The sequence below is a fragment of the Pristis pectinata genome, chromosome 26 (genome assembly GCF_009764475.1).
Source record: "Pristis pectinata isolate sPriPec2 chromosome 26, sPriPec2.1.pri, whole genome shotgun sequence".
Lineage (NCBI taxonomy): Eukaryota > Metazoa > Chordata > Chondrichthyes > Rhinopristiformes > Pristidae > Pristis > Pristis pectinata.
In genome coordinates, this window is record NC_067430.1 from 16,830,912 (window position 1) to 16,857,433 (window position 26,522).

General features: G+C 37.9%; 1 protein-coding gene across 11 annotated transcripts in view; it reads right to left on the bottom strand.

Annotated features, from left to right (window-relative positions):
* Positions 1-26,522, bottom strand: part of ubr4 (ubiquitin protein ligase E3 component n-recognin 4) — a 166,950-nt gene that overhangs the window by 115,563 nt on the left and 24,865 nt on the right. For all 11 annotated transcript variants that reach the window (XM_052039092.1, XM_052039094.1, XM_052039091.1 and 8 more), the window contains exons 13-32: positions 26,159-26,296; positions 22,966-23,083; positions 22,070-22,257; positions 21,302-21,461; positions 20,736-20,821; positions 19,352-19,521; positions 18,746-19,028; positions 16,664-16,802; positions 14,858-14,937; positions 14,515-14,643; positions 13,252-13,434; positions 12,252-12,374; positions 9,747-9,976; positions 8,971-9,092; positions 8,214-8,311; positions 6,626-6,783; positions 5,397-5,609; positions 3,849-3,950; positions 3,034-3,134; positions 1,820-2,018 (exon numbers count right to left, since the gene is read on the bottom strand). In XM_052039092.1, coding sequence (XP_051895052.1) covers positions 1,820-2,018; positions 3,034-3,134; positions 3,849-3,950; positions 5,397-5,609; positions 6,626-6,783; positions 8,214-8,311; positions 8,971-9,092; positions 9,747-9,976; positions 12,252-12,374; positions 13,252-13,434; positions 14,515-14,643; positions 14,858-14,937; positions 16,664-16,802; positions 18,746-19,028; positions 19,352-19,521; positions 20,736-20,821; positions 21,302-21,461; positions 22,070-22,257; positions 22,966-23,083; positions 26,159-26,296 — 3,020 coding nt within the window. The remainder of the gene's footprint in view (positions 1-1,819; positions 2,019-3,033; positions 3,135-3,848; positions 3,951-5,396; positions 5,610-6,625; positions 6,784-8,213; positions 8,312-8,970; positions 9,093-9,746; positions 9,977-12,251; positions 12,375-13,251; positions 13,435-14,514; positions 14,644-14,857; positions 14,938-16,663; positions 16,803-18,745; positions 19,029-19,351; positions 19,522-20,735; positions 20,822-21,301; positions 21,462-22,069; positions 22,258-22,965; positions 23,084-26,158; positions 26,297-26,522) is intronic.

The following is a 26,522-nucleotide window of genomic DNA, read 5'->3' on the forward strand; positions in this document are numbered from 1 at the left end:
AATGGTGTCTCTTTGATTACTGCAGGGAGCTTACATTTTCTGAAGACTATTTGTCTTTTGAATTAACTAGCTGCTACACCTATTCCATAACTCCTGAAGATGAATGCTTTCCTGTGACTAACTTGCCTATCTTGAAAAATTATTTAAATATGTATGGAAGAATTTGCATAAAGTTGGATTTCTGTAAGTCAGGAGCCCCTGTACTTGAAAAAGAAAAAATATTGAAGGCCTAGGAGGAGACAGCTGGTAGGTGGGACTAATTAGGTTGTTCTTTGAAAGAACTTGCACAGAAATGTACAGCTGAGTTGAAATGTCCTTTGTTATAACAACTAAAAATACTGGTGTCAGAAGGGAAGTCCCACAATTACTTCAACCCCACTTCACAGAAAAGCTGACAAATGGTGCAGTCAGACATTACTGCAAAACAGTAACCTCTACAAGCTTTACTTATGATCGCAATTCTTTATTACATTAAACTTTGATGCACAGTATATGGCCCACAGATTACATCAGCAAGATAGATTTTTCCTGACCTCCAAACATCACCCTCACAGTATCGTTTTTATCCCATCTGGCAATTAACATGTTAATTGCCCCACAGTAGGCTTGTCAACAATCAGCAAGGATGCCAATGACAGCCCCAACTCCTGTGATGTCATCAGGTGAAGTGTGCAGAGACCAGGAGGGACCTACATATGCAGGGATTAAGGTAGGAATATGCTCCCTCATTATTTGCTTGTGTCCCTGGGGCATCCATGTTCCCAACTGCCATTAACCTCCAATGTGGGAACAATGCTTTCACGTCATCACAGAGTTTAGCAACTTTCACTGGTTTCCAAACCCCCATTGATTCAAAATCTTTGTGTTTGCCTACAAATACCCCTGCAATTTCATTTGGCCTGATACTCATTATATGAGCTTCCAATCTCTGGATTTTGGCCTCCTTCACAAAGCGAGGATAAATATTGCAGGGTGAAGAACCAAAATAGATGAAGTGTGTTATGGAATAATGAGAAAGAGATGTATTTGCAAAGGAGGCCAAAATCCAAAGATTGGAATCTTGTTTAAGGAATGTCAGGCCAAATGAAATTGTAGGGGTATTTGTAGGCAAGGCAAAGATTTTGATACACTGGTGGTTTGGAAACCAGTGAAAATTGACAAGCACTGTGAAAACAAAGACTAGGAACTTATGTGGTAGAGGTTGCAAATGCTGATGTTTTAGATGCTGCAATTTGAAGGGGATCGAATCCAAGATCCCATCTAGGTATGTTGGAGCTATCATCCAGTGGTGCCAAAGACAGGTTAAAGCATATGAATGATTATGTGATGTAGAATGGACAGTGGTTACTTAGCATTAACAGCAAAAGAAATACATAGCATCAATTCTGTCAAGGATTTGACTGCCTCAAGTCTAAATCAAGCCAGAATCCAAAGATATCATTCATTTCAGTCTCAGGGATCAGCTTGAGATATGGAAAGAATCAACCACTGTATTTCAAAACTTTAGGTGAGAAATAAATACAATGGTTTAAGGCCTAGGTTGAGAAAATTTGTCATTGAGGACTAGATATTCCTAAGCAGCTCCTAAGCTGTGAAAAGGAAATCAAACAAGATGCAGAGTGGAAAAGGACAATCTATTAGCAACAGAAATCTTTTCTATTTTCTGCATTGCAACTGGGCCATCAGTTTACCCTTTACAGTGAGTGCCTGCATGGATGCTTTCAGCCATATCCTTACAACACCTTCTCCGCAGAATAAAAAGCAACTTTAGCACAGCCTTTGCTATTGAATCTTTCCCCAAGGCCCTGTTTCAAAGTACCTGTTTTCTCGAACGATGCATGCAGTCAAAATCTGCAAAAGTTGTCTGTTTTCTTGTACCACCTCTAGCTGGTCAGAATCTTTTGGGGGTGCATGGGTCATTCTTGTTAGCCAGGCTTGCAAACGGCTGTGTTCAACGCAGGCCAGCTGTGCAAATGAGCCACACAAACGTAGAAGACTTGGGTTTGGGCTCTTCTCCGCTGAAACAGGAAAACTAAGTCAATGCATCCTCTTGTGATCTACTCCAAATCTTCTGAGAGAGGTCGTCCACATTTATCAATATTCCTTTAACTAATTGTGGAGCTAAATAAACACTCTAATGCAACATTCTTGAAAGTAGATAGAAGAAAAATATTTACAAAAAGCTTTGCTAGGACAAGCAGGACCAATATAACAATTTATTCTACCTTGTTTGCTACATCAGCCCAAACATAATGCTGCTCAATTGCAAAATCATTGCTTCCTAAGGAACAGAATCTCAGTGTCTCAATTCCCATTTTGTTATAGGCATGAATAATTATTTTCGTTGCCCCATTTTAAATGGCAGAAAGAACAGAGCAAGCGCACAAATTCATATATTGTCAAAAGCAACAGATGTAAAATCAACTGTGGACAAAGATAAGGAGGTTTTATACATCAGTGCTGCCAATCTGATGAGTTACACCAATCCCAAACCTGACATAAAGCCTACTTGAATTCTAACTGATGTTCAAATTCTGACATGTCCATTCAAATGCTACTAATATTAAGTCTGAATATTTTAATAGATATAAAACACAGAGGCTGAATTTATAAAGTATACATTGCTTGGAAAGAACAGAATTTCACCTCATACAGCAGTCTACAATTCCCTGCAAACTTTCATAGCCCATAGTGGCAAAAAAAAAATCAAAGAGCATCACAACAAAATTCTGAAGACAAAATGGTTGAAAAAGAGTTCTTCACATCCATTTCATATTTTAACCTTGACAGATATAGGTTTTGTTAAATTGCCTTTACAACAAAATATTCAGTTTTTCTTTTCAGTCTTGGTTTACCAACACATTTTTAAATTGTCTACTTCTCAAACCCCATAGACCCTAATCCAGCTATTTATGCAATTCAAACCAAGGGTCCAAATACACAAAGGTGTGTCAAACATCACTTCACCATTATTTCCAGATTAGAAATAGGCACTATTACATTAATAGCTGAGAAATTCAATATACTACTTACCAAGCTGGAAGAGCTTTGTGAAAAACTTCAGCACTCTGTTACAGAATTTCGCTGACAGGTTCTCATTGGCTGTAGCCATCATGATCTGTACCAGCTCCCCACTGCAAAAAAGACAGGAAAACAGAAACTGATACTGGTAAACTGATTCAACAGCTGCAAGATAGGCAGTTAACTTTCTCAAAAATAAAGGAGCATGCAGTTACTCAGGGATAATTTATATTTCTAAAACTTTTACAAACTGTTGAATATCAAAACCCAATAAACATAATTTTTAAAAAAAACATTAATGGATCCCAGTGGTGTTGTATTTCTATGGATCAAAGAACAAACCCCATGTTATTTAAAACAATGAAAAAACTAATGGGAAAAAAAGAGGTAGGGAAAGAAAACATTCATCATGACCAAATGACAGCTTAAGAAATGATTGGGATCCATTGGTTTTAGATTATCTTCTAACCTGATTGTCTTTATCTGTTTTGCAAAAAATTGTTTAACTGAAGAAAATAAATAGAGAATGATCAGTTACAATGTGCTATGGTCACAGAGGTCAATAAACCGTTCTTTAATGCGGAAGACTTACATTATGACATCTGTCGACACACAATATAATAGTTAAATAGATTAAAAACCCTGACGCAGTTAATCCAAGAAGGATGGGGCAATAAATGCTAGCTCTGGGGGAGAAAAGGAATGGTCCACTAAAAGGGACTTCAAAACAATTAATTAACATAGAATTTCAACCAAGTCCAAAACTCTTTCCATTTCCATTGGCACAGTTTATATTCAACTTGCAGTTCTCAGGATCCTCCTCCTACCGTTCAGAGAAGAACTCCTCCATGGCTTTGCGTGCCTGGCTGCTCTCCAGCTGTTTTTCCAGGTATTGTAAGCACTCCTCCAAGATAGTCTCATCCAGGCCACTGCAGAGATGGAAGGGTAATGCATTAACAAGGAAACTTGTGCTCCATTAAACTCAGTATTTGGACAAAAATTATCTTACCTTCAAAATGCAAAATTCTCACTAATCCAGACATGTTATTAAACTGTCACCCAATGAGAAAAGTTATTTTTCACATTCATGGAATGCACAGCGCATAGAAGTTCCAAATACATAAATGATGAATAAATGATGAATATTTTCATCTAAGACCAATAAATCTTACAACTTGAGGATGGTGGAGTAATTTTCTACATATGACCCAATCAAAGGAAATAAGTTACACTCCATACAGCTCAAGTCCCTTTCCCAATGCAATCAAAATATGAAACACTGGACAGCACTAGACAAAAAGTGGGCTATACTTGGCGACAGCAGATTAGGAGGGATCAGAGATCCTGACGCACTGCACTATTTAAAACCTGACTTGCACATTGTAACCAAACAGTAAACTGGACAGCACATTTTTACCAAACCATTTACTGTAGTTCTATAGATTCAGGGCTCAAATAATGGTTTACAATATTTATAATACTTAGGACTGGGAACAGGGGGATGCAGAAAAGTCAGTTCTGTTGGATGTCGTTTTGAGGTGTCCAGTCCCAAGCAATTTTAAAACCCGAGTCATTATTTCCATAATGCTAAAGCAGGTATTAAGTACTCAATGAGATTTTCCCAGTTTGAAACATAAAACAAAGAACTTGTATTTCATATCCGGATGACCCAGCTACATGTGCAATTTCTTCCATTTGAAGTGTGGTCACCTTGTAAACTTGTATAATTTGTGTTTAATTAGTGCAATAAAAACAAGTAAGATAATGGATTGTTAGTCAGTTCTTTAAGTGGTATTGATTGATTGAATGGGTAAATGTTGACTAGGACATCAGGAAAACTTCCTGCTCTTCTATAAATGTTGGGATGTTTGATAAATGAGTAGTTACAGCTTTGTTTTAACATATTATATGAAAAATAGCAGAGGCCCCCCAATAAGGCAATTAAATATAAAGTTAATGTATGTATTTAATCATGCAGTACAGTTGAATCCACAATCTTCTGACTCAGAAATTCAAGGTGTCATCTGAACCTATCTGACATTCCAAATTATCTACTTTACTTTTTAAATAGTAGTGAAGAAAATGTATTCTACAAAATTTCAACAAATTAAATGTAGCTGAATTTATTTAGTGAGATGAACATATGATTTTAAGTTTTGAATAGTCTATTTATATTTTCTAAAAGCTTTAGCATTACTAAGTTTGTTTGCATATAGATGTACCAGCTATAATGACTGTACACCTATATTGGTGTAGGGTGACAAGCTAAGATGGTTATAATAAAATTCTGTTGTACTACTGATTCAGATAATTACATATTTTACAAAATCCAGAAGTTTTTTCGCAGATGTTTACTAATTTGAAGCTCTAACTACCTGTTAGGATCAGAGTGGTGAGCAATTATGTTATAGCAGCTGGTGATGAGTCGCTCATAGATGCGTGCAAGAAACTCATCGGATTCTGCAGGTCCCAGGATCCGTTCCAGTGAAGTGGAGCTGATTTCGGACACGCTTTCAGTGCTAGTCTCCAAGAGCAGTGGCAGCAATGTGTGAATAACTTGTGGTGGGTTCAATTCATCAGGACACCACCTAGAAAAAAAAGAGGACAGAAGATTTGTGATAAATGTACAAAATGAAGAGTTTAATGGGAACAGTGCAAGAGAGAACATCAAATAAATGTACAACGAAAGACAAATTCATAGCATGAGAAATGAAACAGAGGTCAAATTCAAATTGGAATATGTAGAGCTTGAGGAAGGGAGGCAATTACACACGAACTGCAACTAACATTTCCATTTGCATAGAGGCTTTAATTTAGCAAAATGTCATAAAATATGTCACGGAACTGTTTTCAAACAAAAATTGACACTGAGCCACTTCAGGAGATGTCAGGGCAGGTGACCAAGAGCAGGTGCTAGACGATTGATACCACCTCCTATGAAAATCCTGATCACAACTCCAGTTTTGTACTGGATGCCAAGTACGGGAATTGGTGCATCAAGCAATTGGCAAAGCTGAATCAACAGATGGTTGAAGTTCTCCCAGCCACAAGGTTGTATGGCCTAGTTGAAAAAATTTTAAAAAATTCTGGGCACATGCACTGGAGCCAAGAGTAGAGGACTGATAAACTAGTCAATTTACCAGTCATAAAGTGAAATATACTATGACCGAGATGGTACAGTCGTGCAGCGGTTAGTGTCGCTGACATACAGCTTCAGCAACCCAAACTCAATCCTGATCTTGGGTGCTCTGTGTGGAGTTTTCATCTTCTCCTTGTGACTCCCTGGGCTTCTCTCTGTACTTGGGTACCCCCCCCAACATTCCAAACACCCACTGGCTGGTAAGTTAATTTACTATAAATTACCCCTGCTGTAGTTCATGGCAAGAGAAAAAAAAAAAATCAGGAGTTATGTTAGAGAGTTTGTTGGAGAGAACAGAACACAGTGAAATGACTGGGGGAATGGAAAAGATGGAAATGCTCTAGACCTCTCATTAGCATGATGGGCCAAATGGACTTACTAAAAAAAAATGAAGTCTTTGAGGCATGTTACAGGATAAACTCATATCTAACAGAGTCACGATTGAAAATCCACTAATCAACTTACACTATGAGGTCACCAGTAAGCCTGACCAACGAAAGTAGAATGTGCTTCAGGCAGGCAGCCAATGGCAGACTCTGATTGGATAATGTGCCAAGATGTGCAGCCTGGATTGCACTAATGTAGCTCTCCGCTGGAATGATGTCATTTGCAAATGCATTCCGCTGTGAAGAATACAAAATGGCAAAAATCAAGTCTCATTTAAAACCCTGGATTACATTAAAATTATTCATAACCTACAGATAATACCCTCTAGTACCAAATATTGGGAGGAATTTCTCTGCAATATAGTGCAAGAACCCTTACAGAACCTATCCTGATAACATTAGCACTGGCGATTGATAATGGAAAACTGAATGGAATTACATCAAAATTACTGAATATTCAGCTCAATCAGTCCATGTTGATCCAAAGAAGCTGAAATCCTAATATCTGAATGTTTCCTCAAATTGTTTTACTCAATGTTGTCATGGTTTCTCCTTCAATTAGTGGCACTTGGTCATTTATCCCTCTAAAAAAAATGTTCCCGAATCTATTTAATCTTACATCTAAAGTTTCTTCATTCTAGATGTAGTAATTTCATTCTATTTTTAGCATCCATTCATAAACACTGTTATGATTCACCCCATAATATCCTCTTCTAAGAGCAACAGCTCTATTTTTCAACTGCATTTGTTAATTCTTCATAACTTGCACTCTTCAACAACATACTAATCAGGTTTTACTGATCTAAGCCCTGACTAATTCACATGCCAACATTCTGTTCACAACACTTCAATCATTAGTCTAAAAAAGTCTTAAGGCAGGAGGATCACCTCATAAGATTTCCCTGAAGTAAGGTAACTTGTACCATGTGCACTCTCAATCCTTCCTCTATCATAACACTGCCTTTGGATTGGCAGAAATAATTTTCTGTCCAAGTCCCATTTTTATTTTCTGATTTCTTAAACTGTCCTAATATGAATAGAAATATAATATTGTGAAGTGAGCTTCAAGTAATGCAAAGTAATAAACCTCAAGTGCTTTTTCATAACATGGTAATATAAACAAAGATTGATAAAAGATCTGCTGCAGTGCAACAGAAGGAGATGACAACCCAAAGCTTACTTGTATACAGCACCTTATCACATTTTTGAGGAACACATCAAAGGATTTTAAACATAATAATTTCCTGTAATTTATTTAACAAAATCCAGAAGCCATTCAGCACACAAGGTTCCACAAACAAGTGAGGTAAGTTACCAATTAATCACTATTTTAAAAATATTGTGGCCTTGCTCCCTTATCCCAAGAAGAGTACCATGGGATCAGTAATGACCAAAGGATGGCAATGCTCCATGTAACCATTATTACAAAACTACTGAATACCTAATATACATTCAAGAATGACTATCACTTAGGCAAGTATAAGTAGCTTCTTGGATCGCAGGGGTTTCCCGGTCTTGGGGATGAGGCAGGAGAGCGTAGCTAAGGCTAAATATCAGAACAGCTCTGATCCTTATTGAAGGACAGAACAGGCAAGAGAGGCCACTTGGCTCAGTTGTGCTGTCTTACGTTCTTGTACTGTGTCAAATGTGAACAACTTATCACCTACCCATGATCCGATGTTGGGAAACTCATTGGTGTGGACGTTATTCCACGTTTCACACAGTGTCTGAACAGCTGACGGCAGGTTCTGTACCACCAACTGAGCTGTAAAGATAATAGGAATAACTTCAAGCAAGAATTTCACTTTTAGGTATCATGCAGAACAGGACGCTTCTCACAGATACAGCTATAACTTCAAGCAAACAAATTCCAGCTCTGCACTAGACTACCCCTCCTTGAGATGCCAGTTATATTGAAGTGCAGCCTAAGCATCATGACCATAAACTTATTCCTCCATGAGTTGGAGTCGAAATCATTTCTCATATTAACTTGCAGTTTTAAGGCACATGTCACCTTAGGAAGATACAGGTGATCTAATCCTCATTAAAAACAAACATTACAGCAGTGATAAACTATTGTTTTCCATACATGAACTGATGTAATCAGAAATAATTTCAATTAATTTATCAGTATTGCAATGTTACGCAATAGAGGCCCCAAGTTCAAACTGCTGGCATCAAAATTTCCAAGTGTGCAGACATTATGGCACAGCTAGTGTTAGATTTGTTGAAATCAGCCTGCCTACACCGAAGCCCAGATTCATACACTGAAGCGTCAGGTGCTAAAGGTCTACTGGCATCCCGATCAGAAGGAAAGACTTTGGACAATTTATTTTTCCAAAGATAAGAACAATGCCAGCGATGTATTCTGCCTTCTTTCTAGTGCCAATGTTTAAACTGTTACAAAAGAATTTTTGTCCTTACCAACAGAGTTGGTCTTGCAACGGGCAGATCCAATCGCCAATGCTGCTGCATAACCTTGCAGCTTCTCCTCGGTTGGGCTTTCAGTTGAGCCCTCTTCACACAGGCTCCTCAATAGGTATGACCTAATATCAATCACCAAGCAACCAGTTTATAACACAACTAGTTAAAAAAAAATCCATAGATAATCAAGAGTCATTAAACACTAACAGTGCATTCATTCACACCTGCATATCTTAAGCACAGTTATTATTTAATAAACAGCTTATACTTCACAACAGATAAAAAATTGTCATCCAAATGAGTAAATACATCCTTCCAGCTCTATGATCTGATCTAGACAGCTAAGATTAAAGATGCCCCCCACCCCCTCCCCAGCAAGTTGTGAACATTCTTTGTGAAAAAGTTGTGAAGTCTTAACATAGAGTTTACCACAAGAACAAATTGGTCACAGTTGCCACAGAATAGTCATTTAAAGGTGGAGAAATTCATACTAGAGCAATGGAGCACTTCTAAGTTTGTGGCTGAGTTATTGTACATTGTTGGAACAGAAAGGAGGGAATGTTACACTGAACCTAACCATTGAGCATATGACATGGAACTATGCTGGAGAAAAATCAAAGAGTTTTTTTTTAAACTAACATGTACAGTTGCTGACCTGGAAATGCTTGATGCCAAAACCCAAAACCGAACAATCATAACCAGCTAAATTTGGCCAGTACTGCATTTCATTTAGTAATTTTAATGTAAAAAAAATGCCCAAGCGTTCAATTTTGTACCTGGCAAATGTAGCATAAATGCCAATAAGCTGAAGAGTTGCAGGAAGCAAATTCTTTGTGATCTCAGATGTCTTGTGGGAATCAGTTTCTGCAGCCACTTTAGAAAAGTACTCATCCAAAGAAACCTGGACCTTTGATACGACTGCATCAAGTGTATAGATGGTCTGCATGTTGGGGAGACGGCTGAGTGGGAGGATAGCAGTTGCATCAATTCCACAACAAGAGGAGACCTAAATTTGAAAGGGAACTTTCTAAGCTTTTGAATGGAAAGTGGTATCAATGTCAAACATATATACACTAAGTAAGCATGAGATACTTTCTGTAAAAGAGTCACTGCATCACAAGAAAGAATTCAAAGGAAATGAACAAATAAAACTGTTGCACAAAGGCACATTATGAGTTCAGATAAAAACATGCAATTCACATATACCTGTACAACAAGAACACAAAACTTCTAAAATGTCTAACTGATCCAGTAAAGCTGTTGTCTGTATCATTTAATCACCATTTTTGAGGCACAGAAGGCAATTTGCCAAGAGTTCTTCAAAAGCACCTCCTAATCTCAAAACCCTTCACCTAGAAGGACCAGCTGATAGGAGACCACCGTCGTTAGATAATATACCATTCACACTTAAAAAGTATATCATCACTGCATTGGAATCCTGTAATTCCTAGCTAACAACACCGTGGGAGCACTTTTACCATACATCTTGCAGTAATTCAATATTCCATGAATAAATGAATGAATAAAAACAAATCCTTCCAGTACTTTCCCCTCTCATATACCCTTACTTCTTTAAAATAATCTAAGCAATTTGCCTCAAGCACTCCCTATGGTAATTCTGAAGTGGGGATAGTGGTAAAGAATGGCTTGCCAAGAAAAGGAAGCAATATAACATGGTGTCAGTTGTTCCAATTACCTGTGTTGTCTTCTTGGGAAGCTTAATAATGATTTCATTTATTCAAACTTTTCATGTTGCTTCCTTCCCCACCCACCCCACCCATCTCCAGTTTCTTTCAATACATCTGGGCAAATTTCACATGGAATTTACAGCAGGATCCAGCTCAATCAAATAATTTTCACATTTATGGTTCATTTGAGCCTGCTGGTATTCTTCCTCAGGTAAATCGAACAGCTTAGCAGTCTATTCTGCGCTATCTAACTGCCCTCTATGTGCATCTATACTATTTGTCTCAAGTACTCCCTATAACAGTAAGGTTCACACATTCATCATGCTCTGGATAATTTATTTGGCATTCTTGATTTCTTGATGCCTATCCTATATCATAAGCCTCTAGTTTTGCTCACGAAATCTGCCTTCTAAATTCTCAGTTCTAACATAATTCTTGGATGATGTTAGCACTCTTGTGCCTCTATGTCCCTTTTTAATAACATGGAAACCAGAACTCTGAGTGTGGTAGAAGTTTACAATAATTTCTCCTACTTGTCAATGTTGTAATCAGTATATGATTTTTGTGTCCTTAATGACCATAACCACATGCTGATTTTATTATTTGTTTATGTACGTGTAAAATATGTTTACTATTCTATCTTCCTTCATAATTTAATTTCACTTTTCCTGTTTTCCTTTTTTTAAAAAATCTTCTTGTGTGTATCTTAATATTCTCCTTAGCAATGTTATTTCCTGATGTCAATATATTAAGGTTGTGTCTCTCATTCCGTGTTCTGATTTTTATTCTTGTGCCTTTCACCACCGGTGGAGGATCATTAGATTTAGTTTGTTCTTGTTTATAGGTGAAATACATCTTTCCCAGATTCAGCTAGATATAGTTTTAAATGTTTCCTATTATTTTATATCACTGTTGCAAATTTGATTGACTATTTTATTTTGAACCTCTCTAGGTGGTTCATTGTTCTTAAGTGAGCTACTGCCTACCTCAGCTCTTACATTGTAATGTTACTTCAACTAGCATCTATTTCACTGGCTTTACCAATAAGTTAACATCCCTGCAACTACCAGGAGGAAGTGAACTGTGGCCTTTCTGAAAGTGCTTTGACATCTCTTCTTGAGATCTGATGACAAGCAAATCATGCTTAAGTTTTTTCTTTTAAATGACCTGTGCTTTAGTAACTATAGTCACTTAAAGGTTGATCTGAAATTTCTACAGAAATTTCTGCCTCTCGAACTTGTTTCTTTCTCAAACAGACAGGAAAGAACACATGGTATCAAAGGGATCCCAGCTACCAAAGGCAAATAAGTGGCCCAGCCACCCAGAACACAGACAGTGCCACCTGCCATAAGTGACACTGCGTACTGAAATAAACAGCATCAATTTCAATTCCTCACTTCAGTGATGGACTGCTCTGCTCGTCTTGATCGACTTTCTATCCCGCAACATATTTTTGTAAAATATTCTGCCAATGAAATAGCAACTATTTGCCATGGCTTGAAAATCAAAGCCACAATAGGAGGCCCACAACCGGCAATACTATGACAAATAACACTTTCAGATAGAGAGCTTAAAGGCATGGTTTCTTCTTACCTGTCTGGCAACATACTCCTCCGCAAGTTCTACATCATACTTCACAGAACTGCACTTGGTAATGGCCAGTTCTACCAGTGAGCCGGCATGGTCTGGCTTCATACCCTGTCGCACCAGATGATCCTTGAGCAAACAAAAGCATTCATTGGTGAAGTCGGGTACTAAAGCTGCTCACTGATCAACTGCCAAATTGAAAATAACCATGCATTACTCTCCATTTCCTTCAAAAGGTAGTGGGCAGGCGCGGTAGTGTGGTGGTTAGTGTAACGTTTTACAGCGCCAGAGACCTGGGTTCAATTCCGGCCACTGTCTGTAAGGAGTTTGTACATTCTCCGTTCGATGTACATGTGACTAATAAAGATCTTATGTAATTCTCCACCTGCTATAATATTTAGGTAGGTTAACAACACAAAAACATTAACTGATACAATAAGCTAATGCTAAGGGCACCACTAGCAGATGCTATCTCAGTCCCAGTACCTCACAGATGGAAGTTTGGTGCCCAGTCTGCAGAGATAAAAGCTAAGGCAGCAGAGCATGATCCATAAGTGAATCTAATCCCTCATTTCAGAATTAATGCTCAGCCACTATCTGGAAACTTCCTTGAAAAATGCCTGGCCATTTGGCAAGGACTGGATTTTGCACCCTTGCTGTGTGGCCACTGCTAGTTCTCTGCTTCAAGTTAGATGTGAAACAATTTTGTCACAGATATGGGGAACCTGGCATGAAGCCGCATCATAAGAACAAAATGAAAAAAAAAGTGAAATAAAATATATCTATAAAAACACTTTTTGTATATCCTGTGATATGGTGTGAACTAGGACTCTGGTTTCTCACAATAATTCTCCAATTTTCATGTCTTTCTCTTCTAGCCCAACATTTTGTTCTTCAACACATCCATTTTCCCAACATTCAACTATTCAGTAAAAGAAATTCTTTTTGATACGTAATACACAGCACCTTCACATCACATGCCACTGAAGGATGTATTTGTCGCTACCTTGATCCACGTTGCATAGGAGCTGATACAAAGGCGTGATGACCATCGAAGCGTATGCAGGATGTCACATTCATTCAGCTCTGTTGTGCTCATCGCCACTTGATTAACATAGGCTTTTGATGGAGGCATAATTCCCAGGATCCTCCACAAAATCAAGAAGTAATACTGAATGGAGCACGCCTCCTAGAAAGAAAAGTCATAAGAGAACAAAGCTACAACAAAAAAAAACTGGTAAAAACTTGCAACATAAAACATAGGCCAACCCAAAAATATAACTGGTTAATTCTGTATCTCATTAAATAAACACCCATTTTTCAACGCATCATACATAAATCAATAAAGTAGCAGAGTAACTTCATTTTGTAGATTAGCTTAGATCTCAGGAGCATGGTGTGTATGAATCAAACCAATGATAAATATTAATCTATTAAAAATCCATCTTGTATTCTCTACTGAAAGTGATCCATGGTCACATTATGAAATATTTCACCAGTTGATGGTGCAGATATAATCTTGTCTAAGGGTCAGCAAAAGCTAAAAATAAATTTAGCATCTGCACCAATTCTTTTAAATATAACAATAGGCAAAATGCAGAAAATCTACACAATCGGAAAATTACTGGATTTTAAAAATTAAGTAAGAATCATCAAAGATTGAAATGAAATGACCTCATTTCTAGGTGCAGTGAAATGAGGTACCTGGAAAGTTGTCACTCCAAACCACCGATTCAATTTAACTCTAATTTTAAAGAGTGAAGAAACAAGCAGCAGAACGTGTTAAGTAAAGAAACAAATCTTCCCATCTAAAACAGGAGATGTGCTTGGCTTGCATGTGTGTGTGCGCGCATGTGCACGTGTAGGGGGGAAGGGGGTAGGGAGACATCTTCCTTGCCCCACACCCAGGCCAGGCAAAAATTGCACTTCCAAATATTCCATGTTCATCAAAATTCACAGCTCATCCCAACTAGGATAAATAGTGACTTCCATAATAACCAGAAATCATAAATTTAAGCCATTCAGTAAAGTAGAAAAGCTTCCTTTCACATGTTTTATACAGACTCAGACTGCCCAACCAAAAGCATTGGTGGAAACAGGATTGTTTTTAAAAATAGCTAAGTATTTGACAAAGAAATATTTACATAGGCAAAGGAAAAGGGAGGGAGAGAATAAAATGAATAGCTTTTCAGACAATCAAGCACAAAGAGAGTAGATCCAATTGCCTCTCCCAAGAGTCTGTGATTAAACATATGCCCTTTTAAATTACCACAGGTGTTGCATTCTTGTGCTCTTCACGCCTGAGTGCATCAAATTGCGAACCAGCTGATAATAACAAGATCAGTGACGCATACAGGTCATCATACTTTAAAGCACCACTAAAGAGGACATCAAAGACCTGAGGAATAAATAGGGAAATAAAAGTGAAAAAAAATACATCAATATGCATTGTACCAAACAGATAAAACCCTAAAAAAAAAGTTCACTACCAATTAAGATATTACTGTTTTGTGCACTATATCTCCAATTTGCATTATTACCATACAAGTATACCACAACATTTTATAATTTTGACTTTCATTTTGATTTAGATCTAACTCCACAACTCTCACCATCTCATCTAGTCTGTTCCTGTCATCAGTGGAAGTCTCGTGAGAAAGTATGTTGTAGAATTTAGGCAGAAGTGCAGACTCTGGAAAAGGAACAGTTGGAATTCAGAAATAAAATCTAATCAAAGGTTACAGTTAACTCTTAATTCATTCCTATTCAGTGTATTACTTTAAAACTGTTCATACACATTAGTAACACAGGAAAGTAACCTTGTTGTCCTTGTCCTTGTCCACCAAAGGCTCCAAAACTCAACCCGTTTTTTAATTCTGGCCACCAGCCATTCCTTGTATCTGCACTTTCATATCTATGTCACTTTGTCTTGGTCTTGCTACATGCGGTGTAGACTGAATTATTGGCCAACAAATTGCAACTATTTTGAACTCTGGGCAATCAACAAACGTCCTCACTTCTGAGTTATTGTGGGAGGAAGGTCATTGAAGCAATTGAAGGTGGTCAGGTTGAGGACACTGCCCTGAGAAACTCCTGCAGTGAGGTCCTGGGATTAAAATGACTGACTTCCAACAACCACAAACATTTTCTAGCTACTGGAATGTTCACACCTTGATTACCATTGACTTTAGTTTTACCAGAGCTCCTTGCAGCCACAATCAGTCAAATGATGCCTTAATATCAAGGGCACTCACTCCCACTTCTCTGGAATTCAGCTCTTTGGTCCACAACAAGACTATAATGAAGCCTGGGGTTGAGTGGTCCAAGCAAAAATCGGAACTGGGCAACAGCGAGCTGTTTATTGGATAATATGTGCCACATGATAGCACCATTGAGGACACATTCAGCACACTGTTGATGATTGAGGACAATGGGTAGAAATAAGCTGGGTTGGTATTTGTCCTGATTTTTTGTGAACAGGGCATACCTGTGCAATTTTCTGGATCAATGCCATTGTTATGACTGTGCAGGAACAGGTGGGTCAGCTGAAGTGCAGGTCTTCAGGACTACAATCGAGAGGTTGCCTGGTCCTATTGCCTTTACTGTAGCTAGTGCTCTCAGCCATTTATTAATATCATGCAGAGTGAATTAAATAGTATCGTGATGGTGGGAAGCTCGGGATAAAGCGCAAGTGGATCACCCACTCAGTGCTTCTGGCTTAAACATGTTTTCCCTGCCCATGTTTGAGTAGATGCCATGAGCTTCATGGGATCTAGAGTCAATATTCAGTACTCCCGGGGTTAATCCTTCCAGTATATACACCACTGCACCTCCGCCTCTGGTGTCTCTGTCCTGACAATGCAAGAAGATGTACCCAGGATTGTGATGGAAGAGTCTGACATTTTGTCTATAAAGTAAGATTCTGGAAGTACAATCACAACAAGCAATTACTTGACTAGTTAGCAGGACAGTTCTCCCAATTTAGACACCAGACCCAAGATGTCTGCAAGGATTTTGTATGATTGATTGGACTAAAAATGTCTTTGGTATGTCAGAATTCTGTGCCTAGTTTGTTGCCCAGTTTTACTTTTCTTCTTTAACAGGCCATGGTACAACTTATTTCTTTGCTAGGCCTGTCAGAGGATATTTAAGAGTCATTTGCATTCCTGCAGGTCAGGATTCCTATGTTGGCGAGACTGAGTGAGGACAACAGAATGAGTGTTTATGGCAATCCCACAGTTTTGTACTCATCACTGTCTAAGACTAAATTGCTGCTACATAAACTCCAGATTAATCGCTAATTTAAAATGTTTTTTTCTTACACAAGATGACCAATATGCAAAGCTACCTTATCAGCTTTAAACTTTTAACTTCCTATACCTACCTGTCCCCCTATATTTAGTCTATTTTTGTCATACCTGTCCCACTGTGTTTCGCCCAGTTTTCTTCAACCTCTTTAAATCCATGGTAGAATGGCACTTGAATGCGCCGGCCAGATTCCTGGGTACCACTGGCACCAGCAGTGCATGCTGGTGGAGTTAGTAGATTGTACTGAATCTATAAAACAAAAGCTCACAATCTTAGCCACAAGCTTCTTCTAATATTTGCCTACCCCATTAACATTCTATTACATTTATGCCTCCATATCATTTACGCTCAATTTTTTTTTAAGTAAGCAGAGGAAGAAACAAAGCAACTCTCTACTTCCATGTAACTAAGGCAATAAATTATCTAAATGAGACTTTATAATAGGCAAACAAAGCAGCAGGTTTGAATCAGAAGTGACAAGGGATCAAGCTGAAATAAAAAGCAATGACTGAGTGAATATCATAAAAAGGCTGAACATGAAAAAAAACTGGAAGCAAAGAAATCCATTATACAAACTTTTGCAGGATAGATGGAAGAAAAACAGAAACTTATCAATTTACTGAAACAGAAACAAAGCAAAATCAGACTTGGAGAATTAGGACTAAATCAAGATAAAATATGGAGACATGTTTGGTTTCAGAGAATGAAAATCTTCCTTACACAGACTAAGAAATGAGTAGAAAAACTTCATTTGTTTGAACTGTTTAATCACTTTTTCCACCAATTCAGCAAAATAATCAAGTTACCACCGCTGGAAAAGACATGGTAAATGGACAAAGACAGGATAAGGTTTGCCTACAGTTTCTGTAGCAGCAGAACAACTTTTGGGCATTTACTGCCAGAACTAACAGATGTAGAACGTTGTGATGGGCTAAGTCCTGGGAAATAATACGTGTTTTCAGCTCCATAGATAGAGTCATAGATTTTAGCTCTGATGTTCATTTTCATGAGGTTTATAAATTTTCATGCTTTAGCACTTTTTGTTCTGGGGGATAATCAATTAACTGACAGGAATGCAATAATTGCCCAACAGCTTTCATCAGAGCATTGGCAGATGTGGCTAAATCAGTCCCTTTTCATTCTTTCCTTTAACCACATTTATGGAATTACCGTTGGAACTGGAATATGAACTAAAAAAATATGATTAAGATAAAAGGTAAGAAGGGTTAAAAAACATGCTTTTGTTTTAATGACAAAATACCGAATATAAAGTTCCATATGCCCTTCTGCTCAGCATGGATGCCAAACTGACATCAAGGTGCAAGAAAAAATTGAGAAGAGAACCAAATGGATAATGCCAGTAGCCCAGGTGCTAAATATACCCAGATTAAAGTTGTGAAGTTCCTGGATTTTTAAAAAAATATATATACAGCGAAACTCATTTAACCTATGTATTTCATTCAACAGAATGCAAAGGCCCAGAGACACCGATACACTGTTCTTGAGGTTACCCATAAGCACCCAGTGACACAAATTACAACTTTCTTCACATTGGTTTCTGTTAGGCTTCAACTCTCAGGGATCTCTATCTTCTGGCAACAATGAAGTCACCAAGGTGACTCAAAAGCCAATCACAATAATAAAAAAAGTTGTATATAACAAACCAAACAGTACTTAACTGACCTTTACACATAGTGCAATAAAGGTTGTGACATGCACAAGATTAGAGAAGTTGAAATTTAATATATTTTAGAGGGTGGAAATATTGAAATTATGAGAATTCAACCTTGGCTTATATAATTATTTGTTTAGGGCCAGATAGGTTGTTGAACAGTAATTATGATTTTGTACACCATTAAAAAAGTTATCTGCTCCTCATGCTACTACAGGTTTCATTTTCAGCATGGATCATAAATGTTTAAAGCTTGCATTGATTCACTATTTTCTGCAAATTATATTATTGACGGCAACACAATCTATAGAAGAGCAAGAAATCATTGACAGGACTTCATGCTTAACTGCACATGGCCTTCATTCAGAAGTTGCTTCCTGATTTGCTCACCGTGCTAACAGCTTCAGTGCTACTCTCTTCCAACTCCACACCATTATGGTGAAGATCCAGGTTGTAGTTACATCTTTATAGATTTATTCACCAACATAAATTTTCAGCAGATTGCTCAATTTGTCCTTACCTGTTCAAATAGGTAGATTGGCACTTTTGAATACTGCTGAAGGACATATTCAAAAACCAGCAGCAATCTGGCAAGTGTCAGTGGCACACATCGAACCTGAGTCTCTGCCTTTGATGCCACTTCAACAATCACTTGTGCGCACATTGTGACCACCATGCGGCGGCCATTCTCTGAGAAGTTATGGAAAATTAGCAGCAGAAGTTGAAGATGTTCAACATTTAGGTCTTCCGAGTCAGTTGGTACTACTCCCTGGAATATGTTCTGCTTCAGTGTCCCAATAAACCTGCCATGAGAAAGAGATAATTATTCACTTACAGAATACAATGGAATATTGCAGAACAAACTAATGATGGTAAGTAAGTATTCTGAGATTGCAGAGTGAAAACAATGGGCTTTTAATCAACTCTACCAGTGATTCTGTATGTCAATGGACTATCACTCAGTTATAGTCTAAATTCAATGATAATAACCATTCTTCACTAAATAAATCAGCAATACAAGCTGCTTCAGTTCCGTATTCAACGTAGAAAAGCAGCAAAAGACAACATAGGACTGGACTAGACTAAATAACTTCTTTTCAATTACTTTTGGTTAAGAATTTCTTACCTTTCCCAGATTTTCATGCATTCTGGTACATCTGGCTCACCCTGTGCCTTGGCTTTATGCTGCCAGATTAGGAGCAAGCGTGACAGCACAGAGAGGCTCTGCGAGTGGACGTATAATGGCCATGGACCCTCTGAAAAAGGCGCAATCCCTAGTTGCTGCAGCAGTGTGTTCTAGGTAAAACAGGTTAATACTGTTATGTTGAATGCGATTAGCACAACAGAAGAATTGTACACAATTTAATCGTGTGTGCATAATGATCACTGAAGAACATGAGCTGTTCCCTGGATGCCCCCACCCTGCCCATTCCTCTGACATTTAGAGAAAAATTGGAACAAAAGGCTTCTGAGAAAGGTTGAAATATGAAGAGTATTACACCATGTTATGAGATTGAATTGTTCAAATGATTTTTTTTCGCCCAACTTGCAAAAAGAATAAAAAATTAAACAAAAATGATAACCAAAAGAATCTTAATAACTGTTAAAAGATCAGGAAGAAAAATAACGGCAAACAAGTTGGGTGTAGTCAAAGGATATACATATCTCCACCATGAAATACACATCATGAAAAGGGACCACCAAAACCACAGTTTATCCCTTCCTTAAAATATGTAGCTATACAACTTGCATTTTGGAATTCTGCTAATAAACTTGATAAGATAATTTTCATTCAAGTCTGACGCCCATAATTAAGGGTCTTTAGAGTTTACACCAGCTGAAGATAAAACCAGCTTCAAAAAAAATTAACATCATGATTTCTTGGACTAGAACAAACATCTTGTTAATAGAGACATCAGATATCTGTGGAAAACTGAAGAGATAAAGTACCAGACCACTTCCAAAATATTCTAATGTCTGTTTTAAACTTTTAGCACACTATATTTGATTCCTCTGCCAAAGAGTATCCTTGGACTATTCAAATGATTTAAAGGAGCTATTCAATTGATTTGAAGGAGCTATTCAATAGGGTTGCAGATGTTAAACACTGGGAAAGATAACAAATAAAACCCAAAAAGGTTGGTCACAGAACATTGAAGGTTGGGCAAGAGAAATTACCATGTTGCGCAATTCTTCTTACACAATGCAAGAACACAGAAAGCACAATTCTAGGAGTAGCTCAGCTATTCACTACACCCAGATATTCTTCCATTCACACTGGCACAGACCTCTCACTTTGATCAAAAGCCCAAATTTATTTCTAACATCAATTTATGTTACTCACAAAAGACTATTTCAGATATCAAGAAATGAATCTAAACATCATGTGTTTTCATTCGACTCACCACTTTCCATTGTGGGAACATTCACAAGCCATGAAGGTACACATGTAAGAATACTGTCAAAGGTAACTGAATCCAAGGACAGTCAGTGAACCACCGTAGACTCACCTGCAGGATTGGTGATGGAAGGTCCGAGGTAACCATTGAATGGTTAAAGTGATACAATGCAGCTGCAAACTCCTCATCTGATGATCCTATGCATAAAATAAAAACAAAACATAAGGAGAAAGTGAAATAAAAGGATATCACAATACAAACAGAATTAATCCAGTCTACTTCTTCAGTTATAGAACAGTCATTCTTCCAAGGAACAATATGAAATCAATGACTTATATAAAAAAAAACATTTTTCAAAATAAAAGTCACAAGTGTCAAGATTTTAACTCTTTTCACTACACATGAATCCTCCCTCCCATTCTGGCAGAACAGTGGATATCCACGAAAGTTTTTTTTTACAGTGGCTGGACAGATACCTGCAGGCAAAGTCTAGGTTAAGTATCTTCTCCCAATACAATATAGACAGTCAGCAGTTAAAACTTCCATTAGCTTCTTACTAGTTCAGAAGTAATGCAGTTCTTAGAGGCTGAAAGAAGTGGCTTGGGTTTAAGCAAACATTATTACTCCAAAGCTAAGCTACAGCTCATTGGTTGCTAACACTAAAGTAGCATCCTAACCTTTGGTTCCATCTTTGTCCACATCTTTGATGATGCTTGCTAGTGTCATCATATGCTGTTCAGTCAGAGAAACACTCAGGTAATTCCGGATGAAGTTGTTCCTCGAGTTTAGCATTGAAGACGTAATGAAATTAAGGATACTTGATGCAAGGCTAAGAAACTGGAAAACAATTTAAAAAATACTTTAAACATGCAGATTTTACTGGAAGTCAGACAGACAAGCTCATTCTCTAGCAAAAACAAACTGCTGGAGAACTCAGTGAGTCAAGCAGCATCCGTGGGGGGGTAGGGGGGGGAGGAATTGTCAACACTTCAGGTCAAGACTGTGCATTGGTTTGTTTTTTGCTCCAGATTCCAGTATCTGTAATCTCTTGTCTCTCCAGTCTCATTCTCTAGTACTACACTCACTTCTATTTCCAAAATCATGTGAGCCCTTGGTGAAAATCTAAGCCTAATATTCAGTTCTAAAGAAGCAAAACTGAAAGATCACTGAGCAATCTGAGAAGTACCAAGTAAATCAAGAGTTGAAATTAAATTTCAATAGCAATGACAGCATGTAGCTTCGTTTCACAGACTAGGCAGTGCCAAACTCAATCCAAAACTTTTAGATAAACTAGAGAGTTTAAAAAGCCAGTACCTCAACTTGATTAAATGTGAGAGATCCAGAACCAAAGCAAAAAATATTTTGACCTCCTGATTTGTCAAAAACAAGAGGTCAAAATATTACTAGCCATACATTGTACCTATTTGTTGCTGGGTATTACTCACCAGCTCAGGGTCTCTGCGACTTGCTAGTATGTTGCCATTCTCTCCAGTACTCTGTTTATTTGGACTCTTCAACCGCGGGGAACTCTCCAGGGGAGGAGGTGGGGGTGGAGGGGGTGGCGCTGACTTTTCCTTACTGGGTGAGATGGTCTCTTCAAACCACTGGCCAAGAATTGGCTCACTGTCGTCATCTATAAAGTACAACACAGATGCACTGTTCACACCAAGGATAATTCAAATAACAACAGCACAACTTACAAAGAGCATAAGTATTAATGATTACAAATGCAAAATGGAGTTATAGAATTGAAGTGTAAAAGGAAATCTTTCAACCTAACAAGCCCCTTCTGGGTCCCTGGGTTACCCAATTGGTCCTATATCCCTGCCCTTACTCCAATCCACTTTGTATATTTCAGTCCCAAAATATTTGTCCACATTCAAAACTTTTAAAACTTATTCAACATCTAGTATCTCTGGGCACCTACACATTGCAACACTGCATTTAAAAAAAAAATCCCAACTTCTCTCTTTAACTTGATTTACTAAATGTCATCCACTTATCAATTCATTGATCAATAGAAATAATTCTCCAGCAACCTGCTGATAGGCCACATTTAAGCCATTGAGAATTCTGAATGTCTCCATCAGATCTCTTTGTAGCTGTTCTAATTAAGAGCATCAGACTTCCTATAACTGGAATGTGCTGAAAACTAAAGGGCACATGCATGTTCGCACTCAAAGCAAATGTGGTGACTTGTGTGAATACAAATTCTTACCCAGAAAATTTTATTGTATAGCCTGTATCCCAGAAGTCTAGAAAATGTCTGGGCTAAGTATCAATGTATTAATTATTTCAACTTGTGTTAATTCTCAGAGCACAACATCAATCCTGAGGCTACCTTGACTACTGTCTTCTTCAGTGCTGCTAAAATCATCTTCATAGTAAGTGTTTGAATCAGTGGACGCACTGACATCACTACTCACAGAGCCTTTGCGTTGTCGTTGAAGGACGCAAGCCTAGAGATGGAAAATGTTAGATTTTAATCACCACTTGTATAACCTGGTGAATCAAAGAACAACACACAAGTCAGGACATGAAATTCCTACAGGAAGCTGTACATTGCGAACAGGGACTCTCTAGGAAACTCATCACTGTGACAGGACTCTACTAAGCAACTTTCTCTCAATTGTGCTGGAATAAAAAGGGGAAGTAGTTATGATTCCAATGAGCCCTGATCAAACCCTATCTGTATTCAGTTGAGTTAGGCAACAAATCTTCATGAGTATATTCACCTTACAGAAGGTTCAGCTCAGTTTCATCAGAAATATATTGAGACTTAAATTACATAGATACAGTGATAAGATTAATTCTATTCTTTTGTTTGGATAGTTGAAAGGTAAGCTAATCAAAGTGTTTAGAATCATAAAGAGATAATAGGATAGAAAGAGAGAAACTATTTCCCCCAGTAAACAATTTAAAACAAGGCTGTACAACATTAAGACTGGAAATGGGCAACTACAGGGTGAAATCCTAAAAGATCACTTTATCCCCCATACAAAGGATAATGGAAATGTTGAATTCTTTTCCCCAAGGAATTGTGGATTTCACCCTGACTTAAACTTGCAGGATTGAGGGCAAGAGAGTTTTGTCACATAAGGTGATCAAAGGTGTAGATCAAAAATGATTAAAAACAGGGGAGATGCAGATCAGTTCTGATCTAACTAACTTGCAGTCAAGGCTCACTGAGTGAAGAGTCTGTTTCAGTTTCCATAGCCTTTTGTTCTCACGAAAGTCAATTTTTTGGATTTATTAAATGCAGATTTCATTTGCCAAGATAATCAAGCAGTATGGAGAAGTTGGTAATTGGATAGATAAAGAAACTGCAGTAAATGTTGACTTAAACAAGCTTCAAAAAAGGTCTCCTGAAAAACATTCAGGCATATGATGCCACTGAAGATACAGCAGCAAGGAGAGAAAGTTGATCCTTAAACAAGAGCAAGAGATAAATGGGTGCATTCAGAAAAGGGTTGTTGTATTGTACCTCAGGTGGGTCCATTTTGTTCTGAGTATACATTGATTGGGTTTAAGGAACAGGGTTCCAGAATGTGCTAAAAACACAAAAATAGGTGAGTTCACAAAAATTTAAAAGCATTGCCAATACATGGAAAATGCCATTATGTGGAAAGGTGTGCAGAATGGGAAGGAAAACAAGGAAAGTGAAATAGAAAGTCACTAAAGAATGTGGGTAAAGAGTGATATCCACATACTTTGCTATAGTGAAGGAGTACAGTGGATAATACAATTAAAAAGAGGAGAAATAGGACTTTTTAAAAATATACAGAAAAGCCAATCTATTCAGAGTGTGAAGGAAACTAAAACCATGAGCAGCTTCTCCCAATAAAAGCAAAGCAACATCTCCAGAAGAATGCAATGGGTGGACGATAGTTGCATATAAATTCTCTGCATTAAATTAATCTCAGCCATGTCATCATGAGATGACTGACTGGGGGATTACCTAATCATCTCTGGCTGGTTATACCGTTCTCAGTATACAGGAAGTCCCCGACTTACGAACGCCCGTACTTACGAACCGACCTTCGTGGTCGGTTTGTAAGCAGGCCCGGCCCCCGATCCTACCACAGCGGCGGTACACCTTCTTTGGCCCAACCCCGGGCCAAGTGTGCATGTGCGGCTGTGATCCCCTGGCCCACGTGCGTATGCACGGACACTGTTCCGAGTTGCAAACAAAATCGGGTTACGAACAGTCTCAAAAACAGAACTCCTTCATAACCCGGGGACTTCCTGTATACAGTCTTTTCTTAAGAAACAGAGAAAGTAGCTTGGACAGCAACAATAAAATAGTAATGATAGATTGTACACAATTATTAGGGGGATAAAGACCAGCAAGTGCTGTTTTCAGTTATCCCATTAAATAAATAACATTGAGCTCACAAAGGGTATCCAGCATTGATTCACCATTAAAAACATAAAAATAAGAAACTATTGTTACAGTTAAAGATCTGAGGTAGTATTTCTACTGAAGAAGAAATGGTAATAGAAACTTTTTAAGAAAACTTCAAAGATCTGAGTTTTTAAAGTGAACAGGTAAATGCTTTTTTTTGTATCATCACTAATACAGAAATTTAGAAGAAACAATTTTTGCTCACATGTTTTTCTCACTGTGTAAGAATAAACAAACTAAGATCTAAAACACATCGGGAAGAGTTGAATCCAATGCTGCATAAAAAGACTGGGAGAAAAATGGAATTTGAAATGTTGGCACATTTACCATCACAAATTGTGGGAATGTAGGCTGTTGCTCTTTGGTAATCAGGAGAAAAAGAAATATTTAGATACAGGTGGCCAACTTCACAGAACATTACAACTTTGTAGAACCACTGAGAAAGAAATTATTGATAATGTTGTCAGCTTTAAACTGTTGGCTTGGAGGAGAATTATCTAGCTTATTAGAATGAATTATGACAAAGTCAATATGTTTTGGCAGTCAAAAACCAAACAGCACTCTTAAAACTGAGAGAGAACACTACCACTTTGCACCTAACCTCTTGACTTTGAATTAGGGAGAAGTGAATACCAGCTGACACCTAACATCACTTCAGTTGTATGGAAATGCATCCTGGCCAATCTTCACCAAAATACATTGAAAATTTTGATCCTGATAATCATAACTGGTGTTACATGCTATTCTTTCCAGCACAGAAACTGGGTAATATGACCTTAGATCTGTTTCGGTATTAGCAACCATTGCTTTAATACCAGTGCACGTTAATTTTGTGTGGACAAATATAAATTAACAGCTCACAATCATATTGGTACAGGTTGAATCACTGACCTCACAAAAGATAGAGAATGGTTGAGACTTTCTTATCTTGTTATAAGGAAACTGGATAAATGTTGGAAACTGAGTAAGTGTCCATGGGAAGGGAGCTGGGTGATAAGATTGGTTTAAGGATGATCCTGGGATATGGGGAGGGAGCACGTCAGCAAGGTTACTTTTGAACTGCTTCAGTCAGCACAGACATCACAACCAATTTGGCATCATTGTGGCACTCTGTTGTACAAGTGGTTACCTTTCTGTAAGATGTTGACAAAAGTGTGAAAAGCAAATTGGTGAGAGGGACAGATTCAATTAGTCTCTGTACACGCTGAATGGAGGAGCTCTGTGCCATGATATTGAGCTCCGCAGGTGGACCATCGCCTCTCCAGCCCTGTTGAAATCAAAAGGTAACCCATTATCATAAACTGTCCATATAACAGTTTGAAATAACATGGTAACTAACAGACTACAAATCAATAAGTTTTCCTGTATGTGCATGCACATGGGATTTAGTGTGGTACAAATTCAACTAAAAACATAAGCACATAGACTTATATTTCGGTTCGTTCAAGGTCAGCAGTGCCATGTTTGGGTGAGACTTCAAACTATTAACCCGA